Source organism: Panthera onca, chromosome B3, assembly GCF_046562875.1.
Source record: "Panthera onca isolate mPanOnc1 chromosome B3, mPanOnc1 haplotype 2, whole genome shotgun sequence".
In the NCBI taxonomy this organism is placed as follows: Eukaryota; Metazoa; Chordata; class Mammalia; order Carnivora; family Felidae; genus Panthera; species Panthera onca.
Genome location: NC_138344.1, coordinates 105,759,216 through 105,782,394, shown reverse-complemented (window position 1 = coordinate 105,782,394; position 23,179 = coordinate 105,759,216). Strand labels below are relative to the sequence as shown.

Sequence of the window (23,179 nt, the reverse complement as noted above, 5' to 3'; positions counted from 1 at the left end):
TGTATTTAAATAGTTCGAATTATTTCCACAATTCGTGTGGCAAAATACAATTAAATGTCAGAACATCTGAGATTTTTTTTTGTAAACATTTTATTGTTTTTCTTAACAGAAACAACCAGAAGATGTTTTCAACCAAACCACCTATAAACAAAAAAACCTGTTATATAAATTATGGTCTAGTTTTATAATCAAAATACTGTATTGGTAAAAATAAATAGATAACAACAAACAACGTACTTCATTTCTATGATTGCTAGCAGACCACCAAGGTATGTTTGTCCTTATAATTACACTTGAAAAACAAATACATGCAAAATTAGGTCAATGCTAAAGATTTCAGCTTATTCCAGAAACATGATTTTGCTCTAAAGAATAACAATATTGTTACAGGAGGCAAGCGCTTCCTAACAAGCCTGTAGTGTCCCAGTGTGCTACAGCATATCTACTATATTTTTCCAAGTCTAACCATAAAGGCTGTTAACAAACAAACCCCATCTCATTTCCATGTACAACAGAAGAGCATTAATACGTTTTATATTTTTTACAAGGAACACTTTTTAGGTTTTTTGGCTCTTACATTCAGTGTCCATTGGCTCCTTCGGACAGTATCCGTGAAGGTTCGGTAAATTTTGCAGTGAACAAGTAAAAAAGAGCTGGGGTGGGTACCAAAGCCAAAAGGGGTAAATCTTGCTCGAGTTTATCCACTCTGGAAATGGATATTATTCCATAGGCATGAAGTAACCAGTGGCTGAAGAGAACAATAAGTCTTTTCTTTCTCACCAGAAGATCATAGCAATTCTATGTAATTTTATAAAAGAGAGAAAACAAATACAGATTATCAGGCTAAATAAACTAGATAATTTATTATAATTTAACATGTATTATTTGTTGGGAAGATGGCGGAACAGGAGGATCCTGAGCTTACCTCATCCCATGGATACACTGAGGTAACAGACACAACAGTGCAACTAACTCTGAAAATGACCCAAAGACTGGCAGAAGATTTTCCACAGTTAACTGTAGAGAGGAGGCCGCATCAACAAGGGTAAGAAGGGAGAGACTAACCATAAAGAGGAGGGACACCACAAGTCAAAGTGTCAGACCTCACACCAGGAACCCTAGGCATGGGGGTCCAGCACTGGGAGGACGAGTCCCCATAACGTTAGGCTTTGAAAAATAGTGGGCCTTCACTTTGTGAGTTTTTATAATTGGTGGCACTTAGCTCCAAGAGCCCCAGAAGACAACAGAGAAACTGAGTAGTCCCAGCCATTAAAGAGCCGGCATAACCTGGCAGAGATACAGCATGGAAGCAACAGTTTGAAAAGCACCAGAGGTATCTGTGAAGGAGATTTAGAGATTTACTAATCTCAGAATGTACAATAGAAGTGCAGGGATCTTTAGGAAACTTCTCCAAGAACAAAAGAGCTGGCAAATGCCATTTCTCCCCACTCCTACACCCAGACACTTGCAGGAACCAGCAGAAGACTCTCCACCTGTCTTGCTAGCACCATGTCCCAACATACCCTGTGAGCAACCCCAGAGTGGCTCCTGCCCTGGGGAGAGGGGAAGGTAATCACACACATGAGTGTGCCCGCAGTCCAAATAGCCGAACCTTATAACCAAATGTGCAGAGGAAGGACCCTGCTGATCCATGCTAATGTAGCCTCAACAGACAGATTGGGAACAAGCCTCTGGTGGGACTGCCAGCCCCACCAACCAGTGAAAACCTCTCAGGAGACAAGGCAGGGAGAACGCCCCGGAGACAGGTGCAACTGCAGCCCCAAAAGACAGAATGGGGTCAGGCATCTGGTCTGACCACTAGGACTGCCACACTACAGGCTCTCAGCGGCCCCGGACTGGCACTTTAAAAGCACACCCACCAAACCCTGCCTGGTGTGCCCCAAGCAGATGAAGTGGGGCCACTGCTGCTGACTGAAGGCAAACGCAGCTCGGCCACAACGGTAGGACACATGTACCCACACAGGAGACACCCCTGAAGTGCCTGGTTATGGTGACTAGGGTGCCATAGGGCACTATAGGACCTCTCCTTCAGAAGACCACAGCTTTCAAGATCAGGAGATATAGTGGACTAGAATCTAATACATGGAGGAAAAAAAATACACAAATGAGGAGACAGAGGAATATGTCCCAAATGAAACAGAGATATTATGCATGATGAACAACTCAAAGTAATATTCAGTGGACTTGAGAAAAGAGTGGAAGATCTCAGAGTCAGAGATGAAGAACTCAACCGGGATGAACAATACACAAGAGGGAATCAATAATTTAGAGGAGGCAGAAGAAGGATCCATGATTTGGAAGATGTATATAATGGAAAGCAGCCAAGCTGAACAGCAACCAGGAAAAGATACACTAAAAAAGAATAGGTTAAGGGAACTCAATGATACCATCAAGCATAATAGTCACATTATAGGGATCCCAGAAGGAGAAGAGAGAGAAAAGGGGCAGAAAATTTGAAGACACATTAGCTGAAAACTTCCCTAATCTGGGGAAGGAAACAGACAACCTAAGGAGGTCCACACCAAGACACATAGTAATTAAAATGGCAAAAGTAGTGACAGAGATTTTTACAAGCAGCAAGAGAAAGGAAAGCAGGTACATATTTAAAAAACAACCCCATAAGCCTATGAGCTGATTTTTCAGCAAAAACTCTGAAGGACTGAAGGGAATGGCATAATATATTCAAAGTGCTGAAAGGAAAACAAAACAAAACAAGAATACTTAGCAAAGTCACCATTCAGAATAGGAGGAGAGATAAAGAAGTGCATCACTGCTAAACCAGCCTCACAAGAAATATTCAGCGGAATTCTTTGAGTGGAAAGAAAAGGTCATAATCAGAAGAAAATTAGGAAAGGAAAAAAATGTCACAGATAAATGCAAAAATATAATAAAAGATTAGTCCCATATAAAACCAGTATGGAAATTAAAGCACAAAAGCAGTAAAATCAATTGTATCTATAAGAATCAGTCAAGGGAAAAAAAAATCAGTCAAGGGATTCATAAAAGGATGTAAAGTATGATTATATACATAAAATGGGGGGGGGGGAGGGGAGTAAAAATTTAGTGCTTTTAGAATGGGTTCAAACTAAAGTCACTCACAACTTAATATAGACTGCTATACACATAAGGAGTTATATATGGACATAAAGTAACCACAAATCAAAAACCTATAATAGATACATAAATAGAAAGGACTCTAAGCATAACAGTAAAGCCATCAAACCACAAGGGCAGAGAAAGAAAAGGAGCAGAAAACTAGAAAGCAGTGAAAGTAAGAAAATGGCAATAATTACTTTGAGTATAAATGGGACTAAATACTACAGTCAAAAGACACAGGGTCCTGAGTGGATAAAAAACAAAAACCTAAGTGCTGCCTTTAACAGACTTACTTCAGACTTAAAAATAGACGCAGACTGAAAGTGAAGGGATGGAAAAAAAAAGTATGCAAACGGAAAAGAAAGCTGGAATAGCAATACTTATACCGGACAAAACAGACTTTAAAACAAAGTCTGTACCAAGAGACAAAAAAGGACACTACATAATAATAGAACAATCCAACAAGAGGATATAACAATTATAAATATCTATGCAGCCAACATGGAAGCACCTAAACACATAAAGCAACTATTAACAGACACAAAGAAAGGTGACAGTAATCCACTAATAGTTAATTTCAACACTATACTTACATCAATGGATACATCATCATTCAGACAGAAATCAGTAAGACCAGTGGCTTTTCATGACACATAAAACCAGATGGACCTACAGATATATTCAGAATATTCCTTCCAAAAACAATGGATTCCAAATTCTTTTCAAGTGCACATGGGACCTTCTCCAGAATGGATCACATGTCAGACTATAAAACAAGGCTCAGTAAACTTAAAAAGATTAAAATCCTATCATGCATCTTTTCTAACCACAAAGGTATGAAACTAGAAATCAATCACAAGAAAAAAAATGTAGAAACACAAACACATGGAGGCTAAATAACATGCTACTAACAATGAATGGGTCAACCAAGACATCAAAGAGGAAATTAAAAAAATACATGAGACAAATGAAAACCACAATGGTTCAATATGTTTTATTCATATGTGGATCCTGAGAAATTTAACAGAAGACCACGGAGGAGGGGAAGGGGGAAAAAAAGTTACAGAGAGGGAGGGAGGCAAACCATAAGAGACTCTTAAATACTGAGAACAAACTGAGGGTTGATGGGGGAAGGAGGGAGAGGGGAAAGTGGGTGATGGGGAAAGGAGGGAGAGGGGAAAGTGGGATTGAGGAGGGCACCTGTTGGGATGGGCATTGGGTGTTTTATGGAAAACAATTTGACAATAAATTGTATTTAATAATGTAAATAAGTAAAAAAAAAACCCACAGTGGTTCAAATCTTTGGGAAATGGCAAAAGTTGTTCTAAGAGTGAACATTATAGCAACAGAGGGCTACCTCAAGAAGCAGGAAAAGTTTCAAATAATCTTACTCCTAAACAAGCTACAAAAAGCCCATAGCCAGTAGAAGGAAGAAAATAATAAAGACTAGAGCAGAAGTAAATAAAAGTTTAAAAAAAAAAAAAAACAGATCAGTGAAACCATGAGCTGGTTCTTTGAAGATCAACAAAATCGGTAAGCCAGATTCATCAAGAAAAGAGAGGTCTGAAATAAAACTAGAAACGGAGGAGAAATGACTGATGCCACAGAAATACAAAGGATTAAAAAAGATTATGAAAAATTATACACCAATAAATTGGACACCCTTGAAGAAATGGATACATTCCTAGAAACATACCAGGTAACTGAATCAGGAAACTACTATCAATGAAATGGAATCAGTAATTGAAACACTCTCAACAAACTAAAGTCCAGGACCACATGGCATTACAGGTGAATTCTAAAAGAAAAGTTAAGGGGTTGCCTGGGTGGCTCAGTTGATTAAGTGTCTGATTCAACTTCAGGTCAGGTCATATCTCAGGGCTGAGATCGAGCCCCACATCAGGCTCCGCGCTAAACATAGAACCTGCTGGGGATTCTCTGTCCCCCTTTCTCTCCCTGCCCCCACACTTGCGCTCTCTAAATAAATAAATAAATAAATAAATACCCGTTCTTCTCAAACTATTCCAAAAAATAGGAAGGGAAGCTTCTCAATTCTGTGAGGCCAGCACTCTGATACCACAACCAGAGAAAGATACCACAAAAAGAGAAAACTACAGATATGTTACACATCTACATATTATAATTACTCAACAATTATCTCTGATGAACACAGACGCAAACATCCTCAACAAAATACTGGTAAACCAAATGGGACAATATACTAAAACAATTATTCTCTACAACCAAGTGGGTTTTACAAGTTCAATATTTGCAAATCAATCAACATGCAACATCACATTAATGAGAGAAGACATAAAAACCATAGGATCAGCTCAACAGATGCAAAACAGCATTATTTGTCAAAGCACAACATCCATTTGTGACAAAACCTCTCCACAAAATAGGTCTAGAGAGAACATACCTCAACATAGTGAAGGCCAAATATGAAAACCCCACAGCTTAAATCTTACTAAATGGTAAAAAACAGAGCTTTTCCTCTAAGATCCAGAACAAGACAAGGATGTTCACTCTCATCACTTTTATTCAACATACTACCAGAAGTCCAAGCTATAGCAATCACATAAGAAAAAATAAAAGGCATCCAAATTGGTAAGAAGTAAAACTTACACTATTTGCAGATGACATACAGTATAACCTTGGATTGTAACTTGTTCTACGAGTGTTCCACAAGATGAGCAAACAGTTGCAATAAATTTGGACTTGATAAACAATCGATGTCTTGCAATATGAGTAGTAAGTGACAGTGAATGTCACATGATCACAACTGAGCCAATGGTTCTGGAAATTCACTTTGATATACAAGTAGTTTGGATTACAAGCATGTTTCTGGAAGGAATTATGCTCACAAACCAAGGTTTTACTGTATTATGTAGAAAACCATAAAGACCCACTGAAAACCTCCTAGAACTGATAAATGCATTCAGTGAAGTCGCAGGATACAAAATTAATAAACAGAAATCTGTTGCATTTCTATACACTAATAATGAAGTAGGAGAATGAGAAATTAAAAGAACAAACCAAGGAAGTGAAAGACCTGTAGTCTGAAAATTATAAAACACTGATGAAAGAAACTGAGGGTGACACAAACAAATGGAAAAGAAATTCCATGCTAATGGATTAGAAGACCCAATATTGTTAAAATGTTTACAATGCCCAAAGAAATCTACAGATTTAATACAATCCCTATCAAAATAGCAACATTTTTATAGAAGTAGAATAATTGTAAAATTTATATGGAACCAAAAAAACCCTTAAATAGCCAAAGCAACCTTGAGACAGAAAAACAAAGCTGGAGGTATGACAAGCCCAGATTTCAAGATATACTACAAAGCTACAGTATTCAAAACAGTATTGTACTGACACAGAAGGAGACACAGATCAGTGGAACAGAATCCCCTGAAATAAACCCCTGCACATATGGTAAAGTAATTTAGGACCATGAAGGCAAAAGTACACAATGGGGAAAAGACGGTCTAGTCAATAGTGTTGTGAAAATTGTACACGTACATTCACAAAAATGAAGCGGGACCACTTTCTTACCCCATACACAAAAATACACTCAAAATGGATTAAAGACCTAAATGTGAGCCTTGAAACCATAAAGTTCCTAGAACAAAATAGGCAGTAATCTGACATTGGCTAAAGAAACATTTTCCTATATATGTCTCCTCAGGCAAGAGAAACAAAGTAAAAACAAAGTATTAGGACTACACCAGAATAAAAAGCTTTTACAAAGTGAAGGAAATCATCAACAAAACTGAAAGGAAACCTAATGAAGGGGAGAAGAGATTTGCAAGTGATATATCTGTAAGAAACAATCCGATTAAAAAATGGGCAGAGGACCTGAAGAGTTTTCGGAAAAAAATTTACAGATGGACAACAGACACATGCAAAGATGATCAGCATCACTGATCATCTGGGAAATGCAAATTAAAACCACCAGGAGAAATCACCTTATGCCTGCCACAGTGGCTAACATCCAAGACATAAGAAATGACAAATATTGGCAAGGAGGTGGAGAAAAAGGACCCTTGTGTACCACTGGTAGGAATGCCAACTGGTACAGCCACTGTGGAAAATATGCAGGTTCTTCAAAAAATTAAAAATAGAATAACCAAATTCCACTACTGGGTATTTACCCAGAAAACAAAAACACTAATCTGAAAAGATATATATGCACCTCCACTTTTTTTTTTTTTAATTTTTTTCTTAATGTTTATTTTTGACAGAGAGAGCACGAGTGGGGGAGGGGCAGAGAGCGACGGAGACACAGAATCTGAAGCAGGCTCCAGGCTCCGAGTTGTCAGCACAGAGCCTGACGCAGGGGCTTGAACTCACGGACTGTGAGATTATGACCTGAGCCGAAGTCGGACGCTCAACTGACTGAACCACCCAGGCGCCGCATATGCACCTCCACATTTATTGCAGAATTACAAAGCCAAGATACGGAAACAACCCAAATGTCCATGGATAAATGAATGGATAAAGATGTGGTATAGATGAACAATGGAACATTACTTAGTCATAAAAAAGAATGAGATCTTGCCATTTGCAACGACATGGATGGACCTAGGGTATAATGCTAAGTGAAGTAAACCACTGAGAGAAAGACAAATACCATACAATTTCACTCATATGTTAAGAAACAAAGGATAAAAAGGGACTGGAAGGAAAAAAATAGACTCAAATACAGAGAACAAACTGGTGGTTACCAGAGGGGAGGTGGGAGAAATAAAGGGGATTAAGAATACACTTATCTTGAAGAGCACTGAGTAATGTATACACTTGTTGAGTAATTATATTGTACACCTGAAACTAATAGAACACTGTATGTTAATACTTCAATAAAAATAAAATATATTGTTTCCACACAAAATCTCAGAATTATGCAATGTTTGACCTAAAAAGGACCTAAGAAATCACTCATTCTAGCTACTAGTTTACAGATGAGGAAACTGGAAACTGAGGCTTCCTATAGCCATATAAGCACTCCCGGGACAGCACCAAGACAGGAGCCCATGTCTCTTAAGTTCTAGTCCACACCAGCATTCAACCCTGGAAACACTCCAGTTTCTTCTGATAGATAGGAACTAGAAGGGAATCCCATACTATGTGCCTGCTTCCTGCCCTGATCCACTGTAGCTGAGGGTTACAGGTGGGAAGTAGGAGGTACATACACCCAACTTCCTCAGTCTCTAGTATTCCTCAAGTCTGCTGCCTGCATAACAGAAATGACCTATGAACACTGTGATTTCCTTTCATCTTTAAAACAGTTCTATAATATGTAGAAATTGGAGGGACCAAGTTATTATAAAAGTAGTATCTGAAGGTGCTATTAAACATACTGAAATGTAATTTGCAGTAGGTTAGTTACCAACTTTCTCTTATTAAACAACTCATCAACTCATCTAGAATTAGATTTTCTTTTCCTGATTCACGTCCCTATTTCTGATTCATTATAGAGTCTAACTGAAGTACACAAACATTTTATACATGAGAGATTCCTGGGGCAGAGAAATAAGTTTCAAGCTGATTTAACTACCCACAGTAGTTGTAGATAATAAACAAAAATTTAAAGGCTTTATTTTATTGAAATAGCCAATCATTTCCTCCTTCAAGTCTTTCCCTAGAGTTGATAAAAGTGACAAAATGAATTTGTTTATCTTCTTTAAACACCTTGTAATGTTGATTAAAGATTACAAAGGAGAAATGGGGACAGAATACAAATGAAAACATTTGAATCACCATAAAAATATTCTGTGTATTTCCTCTATTATTCTACCTGAAAGCCATTCCCTCTCATTCTTTCGGTAACATAATAGAAAAAAGAGCAACAACAAGGACTCCAAAATAGGCTCTGAACTCTAGAACTTTTTTAAAGAAAGAATTAAGAGAAAGCACACATCTTATCGACTGCAGTACGCGGTTGAAGACAGTGCCCAGGCACTAGACTAGCAAGCAGGATGGACGAGAACTAAGACACTTTACACTTTTATTCCTTTCAAGTTAAAGGAATAACTCAAAGAGTTCTTTCAAACAGTGGCCTTCCACCGAAACACTAAAAAGAGGCACAAAATGGAGGTCTCAAAACAGGAACAGTATCAAAACTAATGTGACTATTAATGTTCTTTCAAATCACCAAAATATTAGAGTGCGAAAGTAAACATCCATAATCAAGAAAATAAAACTGGGAACAAAATATAGAAGGGTATGGAATGTATATAATTATTGATGACTTAGTCATCATCATTATAAAATAAAATATAAAATTAATTCTACATACAATAAAGTATTTTATGTTTCCTTCAAAATAGTGTTAACAACTTTCAACATTTCAATAATTAAACATTTTCTATGTGGGTCAATTTTGTGAAATGATAGTTTTTTTTCTCCAAGATGCTGAATAGTTGAGCCTACTACTTCACTGACTTCCCAAGCATATACAGTGTAACATACAACCTTTTATAAACTGAACTAACCAGCTAATAGCTATTGAGTGCCATTCACCAAGGATTACAGGATTACAACAACAATCAGGAGTACTATTTATGTACTATTTTCCTATTCAGTTGTCAAATCTACTTAAAAAACAAACAACCTGTTAACAAAGGAAAAAAGGTTTCCTACCTCTATTTCAGAAGCCGACATGTACACAGCCAGAGTAACCAAAGATAATACTAATATAATGTATGGAAAGGCATAATCTGAAAAACAAACATGGGTATTATATTGAAAATTAAATATTTTGAATAAAACATCAAAAAAATTCAAACAGTATAATTCTCCCCATAGTTGAAAACTTTCTCAACCAGTCCCATGAGAGACTTAAGCCCTAATGCCCTAAAAGGGGTCAGCAAACTTTCTGAAAACAGCCAGAGAGTAAATATGTTTGGCTTTGCGGGCCATACAGTATCTGTCTCAATCACCCAAGTCCCTGTTACAGTGGGAAGCAGCCAGACAATACACAAATGCATGGGTGTGGCTATGTTCCAATAAAACTTTATAAACAACAAAACCCAAACTTCATATAATTTTAACATGTTAAGAATTAACTACTTTTTTTCCCGTACCATTTAAAAATGCAAAACTTGGGGCATCTGGGTGGCTCAGTCAGTTAGGCGTCCAACTCTCTGATTTCAGCTCAGGTCATGATCTCACAAAGTGAATGGTGAGATGGAGCCCCATGTCTGCACTGACAGCACAGAGCCTGCTTGGGAATTCTCTCTCTCCCTTTCTCTGCCCCTCTCCCCACCCCTCAAAATAAATAAAACATTAAAAAAATGTAAAACAATCCTTGGCCTAGCTTTGAAGACCCCTGCCTTAAGGCATCCACTGAATGTAAAGAATTAACTTCCATCCATGTATCTAGAAGGATACTAGTATGTACCAAACTTGACTTGGGAGGATTGAGAAAATACTCAAATAATTTTGTTTCATGATCCCGGTAGAGGACTCTGGTTGAGAAATGCTAAATATAACAGTTATTCAGTTTTAATTACTCTTTAGAAAAGTTCATGTATCAACAAACCTCAAAGGATAAATGGATCATCCAATATTCTTTTTTTTTTTTTTTTTTTTTTAAATTTTTTTTTTTCCCAACGTTTTTTATTTATTTTTGGGACAGAGAGAGACAGAGCATGAACGGGGGAGGGGCAGAGAGAGAGGGAGACACAGAATCGGAAACAGGCTCCAGGCTCCGAGCCATCAGCCCAGAGCCTGACGCGGGGCTCGAACTCACGGACCGCGAGATCGTGACCTGGCTGAAGTCGGACGCTTAACCGACTGCGCCACCCAGGCGCCCCTCTTTTTCTTTTTTTTTAATGTTTGTTTATTTTTGAGAGAGAGAGAGACAGAGCATGAGCAGTGGAGCAGTGGAGGGGCAGAGAGGGGGGGGGGGGGGGAGGGAGCCACAGAATCAGAAGCTAGCTCCAGGCTCCAAGCTGTCAGTACAGAGCACGACACGGGGCTTGAACTCACAAATTGTGAGATCATGACCTGAGCTGAAGTCAGACACTTAACCAACTGAGCCACCCAGGTGCCCCTCCAATATTCTTTATGTCAAAATTCTAGCTATTTCTACTTGAAGCAAATTTTTTTTCTTACAAAATACTATCTTTCTCTTAAAGTGTTTTCAATTTACAGCACACTAAAATGAGCAAATTGAGAAAAAGAAATCTTGAATTATTTTTCATATAATTATTTTAAAACAACTTCAATTTATGAAACCACTTATCATTTTACATTGCAATGGAACCCGTCTAGAAGAATTTCAAACGTTAATTCAGAATGCAGAAGGCAGAAACTTGGAATAATCTATACAGGCCTGATTCCAACTTACTAAATAAGTACCTTTTTGACATTTAGAATATTTTAGTTTATAGACAGTGATAAGCATCCTCAACAAACAATTCATTTATAAATATTTATAAATAGCTAAACAATGTTGATAGTGATACAAATTTAGGACAGAGTAGTAAAAAGCCATCTAAGGTAAGAGGAAATTTCTAACAAGGCCTAAATTTGTGGGGAGTGGAGGGTGGTCTTGGGCTCAGGCATGGTTCTTACTCTAGGATATAAAATAATTTAAGATTTTGAGCAACTAGGCCGGGGGATGGGGGTGCCGAGAATCTACATTTTAGTTCCCCTGGTAGTTCAGATACAGATCACGCTTAAAAACGGGCTTCAATAATATTTCTAAGCAGGTAAAAGTGTGTCACAGGCCTCTAATGATTCCAGTGCCTCTCTCCCTAGACCCAAGTATTATCTCTTAAGCTACCTACCAGAGGATGCTTGCTGCTCTACTTTGCTCAGACTTCTGTTTCTCCTTGTTATGAACAGAAAGTTTGTGTCCCCCCCCCAATTCTCCTGTTGAAATCCTAACTCGCAACGTGAGGGTAGAGGTGGAGCCTTTGGGAGGTGATGGGGACATGAGGGCAGAGCCCTCGTGAATGGAATTAGTGCCCTCAAAACAGAGACCCCAGAGAGCTCCCTCCCCTCCTGCCACGGAGGACACAGTGGGCTCTTACCCAGACACCAAATCTGCTGGTGCCTTGCTCTTGGACTTCCCATTCTCCAGAACGAGGAGAAAAAAGTTTCTGTCGTTTGCAAGCCACCTATAGTATTGTAACAGCTGTCTGAAACGACTAAGACACCCCCACAAAAAATTATCTATTTTTTTCATTATCATAAAATTATGACTTGGTATATAATGTCCTCTGTGACTAATCTCAGGAGCCTTCATGAATTTATATTTAGTGCAAGTGAACACTGACTCTTCTATCCTCACAATGAATGTGTTTTGAGCAGGGGCTTGTTAACAAAATGATCAGACACTCACTGTGAGAAAAAGCATTTTTCTTTAAAAAAAAAAAAAATAATGTTTATCTTTGAGAGAGAAAGAGACAGACTGCGAGTGGCAGAAGGGCAGAGATAGAGACAGACACAGAATTTGAAGGAGGCTCCAGGCTGTCAGCACAGAGCCCCACATGGGGCTCAAACCCATGAACCGTGAGATCATGAGCTGAGCTGAAATCCAATGCTCGACCAACTGAGCCACCCAGGTGCCCCAGAAAAGGCATTTTTCAATGTAGGCAGGTACAGTATATGAAGCAATGGTGTCTGGCAGTCTCCTGGGCTAACTTCCCAAACCCTGACTGACTTTCCACAGCTTTTTCCCCTTTTCTCCTCGTGTAACCAAGAGGTCCTACACAATAGCACCATCCATAGGTTAGGACACAGGGATTTGAAGGCTGACAATTCTTAAATCTTTCTAGCCTAGACAGCTCTCCCAAGTACCAGACTAGTATAATTACCTGTACTCTTGTGAATATTCCATGAACACCTACAACTGAATTCACTTCTCATCAACATATCTAATTTGCTTTTTCTAATATTCACCGTTGCTCTATTCACCAGTTACTAAGTCAGAAAGCTACTCTATGGGGGCACCTGGGTGGCTCAGTCAGTTGAGTGTCTGACTCTTGATTTCAGCTCAGGTCATGATCCCAGGGTCGTGGGATCAAGCCCTGCGTTGGGCTCTGCTGAACATGAGCCTGCTTAAGATTCTCTCTCTCAATCTCTCTCCCTCTGCCCCTCCCCCAACTTGTGCACTCAAAAAAAAAAAAAAAAAAAAAAAAAGCTATCTATCATATTCTCCTCGCGCTCTGTCACCCCTATGTTTAATCAGTTACGTAGTCTAGTTAAATCTATCTTTAAAGCAGCTCTCCATTCCCAGTGTTTCTCTGTGTTAGGTCAGACAGACTTGGCTAGCTGCAATAACCTCTTCACTGATCCCCCAGGTTCTCTTTCCCGACGAATCCATCCTCCACACTGTTACCAAGTTCTCTTTCCAAAATGCAAACCTAGGCATGTCACTCTTCTGCCTAAAATCCTTAAAGAGTAGGACCCTATTCTCTAGAGCAAGAATAGTGACCTCAAACCCCTATAGAGGCCAGCCAGGCAAGTAAACAACTGAAGTGGGCCAAAACTAAAACAGGGAATGGTAAGAGCTAGAAGGAAATATACATTTTCAAATACTATGCAGGCCTGATGGAAACAATAGATCTGTAACTAGAATATGAGGGATAATAGACCCCTGACTAATCTCCAATTTCCTCTTCCCTTGGCCACACCTTCACAGTGCCTTCCTCATCTTGAACCAAATTCATCACCAAGCTACACAGTGATGCCCAGTCTTGCCTAGTTCTTTTAGGCCAGAAGCCTTGCCCTCTGTACCCTGGTGGGCTCCACAGAGAAGGTGGTATCTAACATCCCTGCAACATTCAATGTCACATATTCAGGTTAAGTGCTATACTGTGTTCTCTCAGCTACTTCTAGCTTTCCTAGTAGTATGTCAGTTCTTTAACACCAACTTCTTATTCTTCTTTTGAGTCACAGTTCAGTCTAAATAGTTGCTGAATAAATGAATAGCTATACTAAAGAGTATACTGAGGATTCTTTTACCGTACCCAAAAGGATTTCATAAAGGAACTCAGAAACCAAAGACATAACTCTATGATAAGTAGTACATACTAGTGTGCGTGTGTGTGTGTGTGTGTATAAAATCAACAGTAATTTCCATGTATTATATACAAAAACCAGTTCTTTTTAATTTATACTCAGGTTTTTAAAGTATTCCTACTGAGGTTATAAGCCTCAGATACAAAGTATTCTCTAAATAGAAATCAGCTTTGATTAGCTTGATAATACCTATTCTATTCTAAGAAACCCATTTTTATTTTTTTATAAGACTTATTAATGTTTTAGCAAAAATACATTTATTTTCAGGGATTATAAAAGCTATTTTAAAGAAAAAGATACAAATTATACTTAGAGAAAACACTGTTTATCACATATAAAAATTAATATATTTCACTGACTTGACCCATCAAACTTACATAAAAGGCCTCCGCCAACTGCCTGAAGCACGGTTAAAATCGGGAAGAAGTAAAGTGCAGCATAAATACTTTTAAATCGATCAGACTTTCCTAAGCCACAGGCGATCTTCTTTACCAGAAGGGGTCGGAGCAGCATCATCAATACCAAGCAGAATGCATAATAGATGAATACGATGGTGTATCTGTGAAATAAAACAAGGAATCGTGACACCAAAAATGTATCTATTACTGATCAATTTAAAATCGAAGATGCTAAAAAAGGTTTAAAAAGTGCGTTAAGTCAACCTATTGAATATTCAGACTAGGGGAGGGTTGGCCAAAAAGACTCACACTGCTGGAAAGTGTATGCTGCTTCCTTTCCAATGGGCAGTTTAGAAACATGGATCAAAAATTCCAAAAATGTTTACATTCTGTGATTCAGCACTTTTACTTGCAGAAATTCATCCAAGGAAAACAATCAGGGACTGTTCACAAACTTTACAAACAAGGATTTTTATTGAATCATGTAATAAGGAAAATTCAGGAAGAAAATACATACTCAACATTAGGAAATTAAATTTTAAAGTACATTCATGTTGGAATAGCACGTGGCCATTAAAAATCAGGTTATGGAAGAAATACTAAGGACAAAAGCAACTGTGCCTAAAACATGAAGTGACAAGGTTACAAAAACCATGTGTATAGTTTAACCATAATATCCTTTAAAAAACATGTACACACATTCAGAATGAAACTGGAAAGACAACTTTTTTAACAGTGGTTATCTGAAGAAACGGAACTACATATTATTTTACTTTTGTATGCTTTTTCTGTTTTTCAAATGTATTACGATGTAGTTTTATAATCAAGAAAAATGTAAAAATATCTCTCTATATCACCAGGCCATAGTTTGTAGCTCTTTATTTTGAATAATGGGATTTCTATGCACATAGCTCTAACCTCCTGTTCATGAAGACTTTCAGATCATTTTTTACTATCTGAATACCCAAACCCCTCCCTACGCAGGGGCGAGTCACGGGAAGCACAGGAGCCTTCAGAACACAGACCACAAGCCTCCTCTCCACACAGCATAATCATACTACATCCCTGTGCTCCCATGACAGCTTTTAGGTTCAGCCCAGCTGCCCTAATTGCAACACATTATTATATGACCTCCTTGGATGAGGAATTTTGTCTTGTTAGGCTACACCCTACCAACACATCAAAACAAAATAAAATCTGTCTCTTCCTGCAACTTGTAGTTCCTTAAAAGTGCCAAAAAGACGATTATTTTAATCAGAAGAAAACTACCATGAGTCACTCTCCTAATGAACCAGGAAACCAGTCTCTGGAAGCAGACACCTGTATCCCACCCTGTATCCCACTCCCTACCTTCCACCTGCCCCCACCCCACCTTCAGCCATGTCTCCTATATATGGGGATAGGATAAATCTGACAAGCTAATTTCTGTTACAACAGTATTTATTGCTCATTTTCAGTAACTCATAAATAAGGTTTTAGCAATGTAAACATTTTTTACAGTAAGTTTCTAATAATAGAAATTTGCATGCTTTTCCATGTCTCATCTAATCAAGTTCCTCTCAAAACTGTAACTATCAGTCAAGTATCTGGGCATTTTTCAGTTTGTATGGAACTAGCTTATATATACCACTAATGGAGAAAACAGCCTCCATTAGTCAATGTAACAGTGTTCCAAAAGGTTTCTGATAATCTTGTACCGTTTTGTTGACTCAACAAAAGAAAAAAATTACTATAACTTTTGGTAGTCCTGCAGCTTTTTTTTTTTATTTTTCAGTAATCTCCACACCCAATGTGGGGCTTGAACTCACAACCCTGAGATCAAGAGTCGCATGCTCTTCTGACTGAGCCAGCCAGGAGCCCCGGGTAGTCCTGCTGCTTTTTGAAATGTTCAGCCCCAGTCTGGTCATATAGCTACATTTAAATGCCTATGTGAAGTAAAAAATATGTATAAACCCAATGTTAATATTATAAAATCTTCTTGTAATTTCAAAAACCACTGTTTTGTATGATTGATACAATAACACAGACAGGCCACTGCACAGTGACTATTGGTAAAGCTACTGAGAAAAAGAATCTACTTAATTCAAAGATGGTGAACAGATGGAAAATGTCATAATCAGTGAAGTTGTGTGAGGATGTGGCTGTTAAGGCTGCAGAATGAGGGCCGAGAGCACCTATTTGCCATTTCTATTTTTTGACTCTCCTATGTGCTTTACAGATATAAAAAACACTATATATGTGACCAGCAGTAAATGAGTCTGATTTTGTTTTAAATAAGATGGTTATATGTATATCTGATGCACTTATTAAGCTTTCTAAAGAGCAGGTTAAGTTCTGCAGTCCCCAGAAGAGTATATGAGAAGAGATGAATCAAAGCTGAGAGTTACAGCTCTATGAAAGCAACAAAGGAACACATTATCAGTGTTTTATATGCAGTCTTATATATAAATTACATGTACATAAAGAGACAGAGACAGTATATATACAGGAAATAAATAATTTATAGGACTTAATGGTAGGCAGGTGGAAAGATTTTCTTATCCCTGTATCTAGAACTTATGTTTTTTTTAATGACCTTTTCCACACATGTGCATGGCTATTTTTCACACTTAGTACTCTTAAGAACCTACACAAAAAGGACTATTTTCTTGAGCATATTATGTAATGGTAACTTGCTACAACTATGAGAATATGAACACCAGACTGTTATATTAGAGCTTTACCACGAGAAACACATCAAAATGAACACAAAGAGAAATTCTAAAAGCAAAGTAGTCTGGGCTAATATAGTCTTCTGAATTTGGTATTTAAAACAAAATATTCTCATGGAAATTACAAACATCTGTTTCAGAAAAAAAAAACATTAACTCCAGCACTCTCCTAATGCCGGCTACTATTTTATTAAGTGCTTCCTGTACGTAAGGCACTGCACGTGGTATCTGATACGTGTAGATTTATTTAATCCTCCCAATCACCTTATAACATTATTCCCATTTCTACCAATGGGAAAACTGAGGTTACAAGAGGCTCTTAACATGGTCACGTTACCACAGCAGCTCGGGATTCACACTCAAGCCTGTTTTTAGCTCTGGAACCCATACTCTCTCCTCTATGTCAGATATTGCTTCTCTGCTGCATATCCTAAAGGTCTTCCTAAGAATTCTTTTTAAAGAAACATCTATGGCTTATTTTAGAAATGGTTTACACACTTCAACACCAACTACAAAAATACTTTGACTTGTATTATACTAAGATGTATTTCTGTTTCCTTCTATCAGACTATGTATCCCTAAGAGAAGAAAATCATTTCTGTATATCTCCCCCAGTGCCTAGAAGCCAATTTTCGATGCTCAATCTGTTGAACTGAATACAATCTATAATTATCATTTTTAAAATGATCTTAAGTCTATATAAATACTCACAGCGGGTAGACAGCTTCATGAGTACAGTGCACTGTGGTAACGTAATCGGGACTTGGGTTGTAAAGCATTGTGTACCAATCAGAAAGCATCAGTACTCGACACGAACGGATATAAAGAACACCAACCGGATCGCTCACAAGTAAGGTGATAATAGCTGCCATACTGCATTCAAATAATGCAGTGATGTGCTGGAAAAGGGCACTGGAACTAATAAAACGAAAGAAGCACAATTACCAGAAAATTTTCAGTATTTAAATGGCTTTTAAGAACACCCGTATGTTTCAAAATACAGATTCTAAAAGGAAATTTTAACTGATAAATCCTGAAACGAAAGTATCTTCTAAACAGGTAAGAAAAGTCGAACATGAGAACCACTTGAGAAGAATTTAACCTTCTTTACTAAAAAGAAATCATCACTCAGATAACACTGTGCCAGGATTATCTAAATGTATATAGAAAAGCAGAAATTAGATCTTCCTTTATATTCAGTATATTGCCAAACTATTATTAAAAATGTCTTAGTTATCTATGCATCATTTTAAATTATCTTAAATATAAAAAGCACACAAAAGATTATATATAATATATATTAGTTATAAAGTATAATAAACATTATAAGCTCCTAATTTAACCCAGTAATTAGAACATTAACAGCTTCTATTTACCTCTGTTCCTTCCCCATTTCCCACTCCTGGCTCTCCCCCAAGAGGTAACCATCATACTAAATTGTCTTTATCACTTTTTTTGAAGTTTTTATTCCAACTAGATTATGCTTCAAAACCACTCTGTCTAGTTTTGCTAATTTTTAAATACTACAAAGTGATATGTCTTTTGAGGTGTTTTTTTTTTCCATTCAAAATAACATTTCCAAGAATCATCCATGGCATTGCTTATAGATGTTCAGTCCTTTTACTTTTTTTAATGTTTATTTTTTAGAGAGAGAGAGAGAGTGTGAGTGGGGTAGGAGCTGAGAGACAGAGGGAGACACAGAATTTGAAACAGGCTCCAGGCTCTGAGCTGTGAGCACAGAGCCCAACGTGGGGGGCTCAAACTTGGGAACAGTGAGATCATGACCAAGGCTGAACTCGGACACTCAACCGACTGAGCCACCCAGGTGCCCCTGAAGTTCAGTCATTTTCACTGCTTTACGCATTTTCACTACTGTGCACATTCCACTGTTCATCCATTTGTTTTAGTCAAATATGTTGCAAATGTCTTCCTCTCAGTTTAGGAGCTGAATTTTCACTTTACTGTGGTATCTTTACGAACAGATGTTCTAAATTTTGATATAATTGGCTTTAATAATTTTTAACATTCTGGTTAGCATTTTCATGTTCTGAGAAATCCTCACTCTGAGACAAATTATCCTATACTTTCTTCTAAAAGTTTGAAGGTTTTGCTTTCACATTTAAATCTGTGACTCACCTAGAATAGATTTCTGTATATTATATATATATATATATATATATATATATATATATGGTAGATTAGATTTTCCCACTCGGATATCCAATGGTCCCAGGAGTAGCCTTTTATTGAGTAGTTTACCCTACACCCCACCCCGCCCTAACTGCCATGCCACTTCTGCCATACAAGTTTTATATATAACTGGACTGTTTTTAGGTTCGCTATTTTGTTCCTATGGTCCATTTATCCCTGAGGCAAGAGAATATGACAATAATTCTTGATATTACATATGTTCTTCTACTTCTTCAGTGGTCTTGGCCATTCTTGGGCTTTTGCACTTCCATATAGATTTTAGAATTAGCTTGTCAGGGACCACCATAGGAGTCCAATGTAGCTTAGCTACCTTGGTCTTAGCTGTGTCACAATACTATGGTACTATACGTGAACTATAGGGAGATCATTGATCCTGTATATTTCTCTTACAGCCAGCTTCTTTACTAAGTAAACTCTCTTATTTCTATTAACTATTCTACAGATGCTTTTGAGTTTTCTATCTGAACAATATTTCAGTTATCTATCACTACACAGCAATCTATCCCAACACTTCTTTGCTTAAAACCAACACCACTGGTTATCTCTCGCCAGTTTGTGGTCTGGGCACACCTGAGCAGTCCTTTCTGTTCCATGTGATACCAATTGGGATGTACTCATCTAGAGCCTTGACCGGGTTGCATAGTTCAAAATGACGAACTCAAATGGCTGGAGTAGATGCTAGCTGCCAGCTGTGAGCGCAAAGCTGGCTGTTGACCAGAGCACCAGTGGCCGCTTATCTTTGGTGTTCTGCGGTTTAATTATAATGTGGATAGGTATGAATTTCTAACTTATTCTGCTTGGAATGTGTTTTGCTTCCCCAGAAGCAATTCTGCAAATCTGTTTTTCACTATTTCTATAAAACCTAAAGCTAATAGATATTTAAATACTGGCTTTCCTTCATTTTCTCTATTTTTTCTGAAGACTCTGATTAGAAACTATGCAGAGTTAATAAAACCTTTTCCCCCCTGTACACAAGACTGACCTTCACTTAACTCTACCTCTGTTCCTCTGGAAGCCTGATAAAGGTAGAATGTCAACTTTACTGCTAGGTTACATTACTTAGGATACACACAACCTCTTCACTGGCAAACTACATCTGAACTGGAGAGAACTATAAATGAGCAATAAATACATGATGGGGACACCACAGTCTGGCTCTCTTGAGTTTAGCAATTCCCATAATTGGGATGTCCCTTACAGGACTCTGGAAACCATACTTATGGTCATGTTACAGAAAGACTTGCTCCTTTAAGGCATAATACTTTAAGCTTGGACTCCTACAACCACTCGATGTGGATTTTAACTTCCTACAGCTGAGCTCAATTGCTTCAAAAGCTGACACTGCCCTGGGGGCAAGCTGTTCCTTCTGGGTCCACTGGTGCTTGCTTGGTATGACCTCAAAACATTAAGTCTGAATGTTTAATTGAGCCTAGGTGGATTCCCGGCAGGTATTACAGACATATGTTATAGCTTCTCATTCTATGCTCCATTTCTCTTAATATGTTTCATATTTTCTATATCCTTTTCTTTCAGCACTGTATTGTTATTCCTTTAGACATATCAATTTCCTAATTCACTAATTCTATCTTCAACTGATCGACCTATCATTTTTCAAATTTCATTTCTAGAAGTTCCTTTTGTTTTTAAAACAAATCTGTTTATTCATTCCCAACAATCTCTTGTTGACTCTTGGAGATCTTTGGCACTGCATCCTTTATTTCTTTAACACTGTAAAGATAGCAGTTTTATACTGTATAGTCCTAAGTCCATTATCTGCAGTCCTTTGGAAGCATAACTATATTGTTTGTTATGTCTACCAACTCTCAGGCATAAAGCTTATTTGTTTACCATGCAATACGAGGTCATTAATAGATATTAATGAACAAGAATCTTATGAACCTAAACTGAGAATGGGGAAGATTCCTAGCAAAGAGGATTTGCTGTTTTTGCCAGAAGCATGCCCGTCACTACTGGGCTTCAGCCTCTTGAGAGTCTAGGCTTAGCACTGGCTACCTCAGATTCAGTATCTGCAGCTATCAGCAGTTAATCTCAGGCAGCTCTCCCATCCTTTCAGTCAGCTTTGTTACTCTGGCCCCCCCGCTTAGAATGGGTTGGTTTGTTTTCTAAAAGAATTCTTGGAGATCTCCCCTGCTTCCAGTGAGACCAGCAATGTCTTGAATAGTACACCTTTTTCAAATTCTAGTTATTTCCTGCAGAAGGGTCACTTGGAGCCCCTTATTACTCCATATTGTTGGAAGCTGAACTCTTACGTGATTTTACACATAGGGAAACAATGAATACGTAAACATCTACAATTTCATTTTATATAATCCCATATTTTGCTTCCTTATAGAATTCGTATTTTTAGAGGCAACATCCCAATCTCATCATTTCTTGCTATTACTTTATTTTTTAATGTTTATTTATTTTGAGAGGAAGAGAGAAAGTATGCACAAGTTAGGGAGAGGCAGAGACAAAAGGAGAGAATACCAAGCAAGCTCCATGCGGATAGCAAGCCTGATGCAGGGCTCGATCTCACACACTGTGAGACCATGACCTGAGCCGAAATCAAGGGTTGGATGCATAACCAACTGAGCCCCCCAACTTGCTATCATTTAGTAACTTCTTCCCATCATGCTCCCTTTTCAATCTTTCTGCAGCCAACCACATGATCTTTACAAAATGAAATCTGATTCTAAAACTCCCCTTATTAGACTATTCAAGGAGTCCCATCTGTCTTTCAGGAAAAATACTCTTTACCAGCATTATCTTCCACACCTCCTGGCCATGCTACATGCCTTTTTCCTCAAGCCTCCACACATCTGGGCAGGCTTCACTCACCTGTCTGGCAAGCTGTGTATCCTTCAAGATCAGCTCTGGCATTATTCCCAGGTCTTATATTTCCTAGGACTCCTGAAGCCCCACATCTCTTTATGTCCTGGTCTCATTTAGTCCCTACTTTTTCACAGGATCCTCACCTCTCATTTCTTGATTATACTGTGCTCTTTCTTGCCTCTATCCTTTTGCATATGTTTTTCCTGCTGTGTGATAGACTCTTTCTTCAATTTCTCTATCAAAAACTACTCACTTTTCAAAGTCCAGCTTGAAGTCAGTTTTTTCTTGTGTGACACCACCCTATTCTCAGAATCAAAATTAACTTCTTTCTTCTTCACGCCAACCTTAAAACTGTGCACATACCTCCATTACACAAACTCACAAAAACTGTCCCGGCTTGTCTATCTCATCCACTGGACTATGAGCATCTACATTTTAATCATCTCAGAATCTCACAACCCAGCATATCATTGGGCACATTGAAAACATCCCTAGAGATGCTGAATGAATACATTCTAAAAGTTACAAATTCTATAAAAAATTACATAAGGAGCACAACTTCTGACTGTACTACATAAAAATATGCAATTCTGCTGACCTTTGCTCTGGCCTTAAAGAAAAATAAATTTAATACTAAACTCTGGGGAAAACAAGGTTACCACAAAGGAAAGCTGCTAGGAGAGTCTGGCCCATGCATTCTCAATGGGTGACTTCACACCTAAGAGGTCAAGAGTCAGGTCTTGGGGATAAAATAATCTTACATTTGTTATATATATAAAGCACATATATGCATACATGACATAAATAAACAGTTTATCTATGATATTAAAGTTTCATGGGGGTAGGTGGAATTAAGAAAAAGAATAT

The 23,179-nt window shown here is 37.9% G+C and overlaps 2 protein-coding genes across 5 annotated transcripts in view; one reads left to right on the top strand and one right to left on the bottom strand.

Moving 5' to 3' along the window:
- Positions 1-316, top strand: part of CCDC175 (coiled-coil domain containing 175) — a 76,477-nt gene extending 76,161 nt beyond the window's left edge. The window contains exon 21 of the mRNA XM_078448193.2: positions 110-316. The gene's annotated coding sequence lies outside the window, so the exon portion shown is untranslated. The remainder of the gene's footprint in view (positions 1-109) is intronic.
- Positions 317-511: 195 nt separating this feature from the next.
- The window catches only part of JKAMP (JNK1/MAPK8 associated membrane protein), a 29,201-nt gene continuing 6,533 nt past the window's right edge, over positions 512-23,179 (bottom strand). For all 4 annotated transcript variants that reach the window (XM_078448194.1, XM_078448195.1, XM_078448196.1 and 1 more), the window contains exons 4-7: positions 17,978-18,184; positions 14,535-14,716; positions 9,766-9,842; positions 512-798 (exon numbers count right to left, since the gene is read on the bottom strand). In XM_078448194.1, the coding sequence (XP_078304320.1) occupies positions 580-798; positions 9,766-9,842; positions 14,535-14,716; positions 17,978-18,184 (685 nt within the window). In that variant the 3' untranslated portion in view covers positions 512-579. The remainder of the gene's footprint in view (positions 799-9,765; positions 9,843-14,534; positions 14,717-17,977; positions 18,185-23,179) is intronic.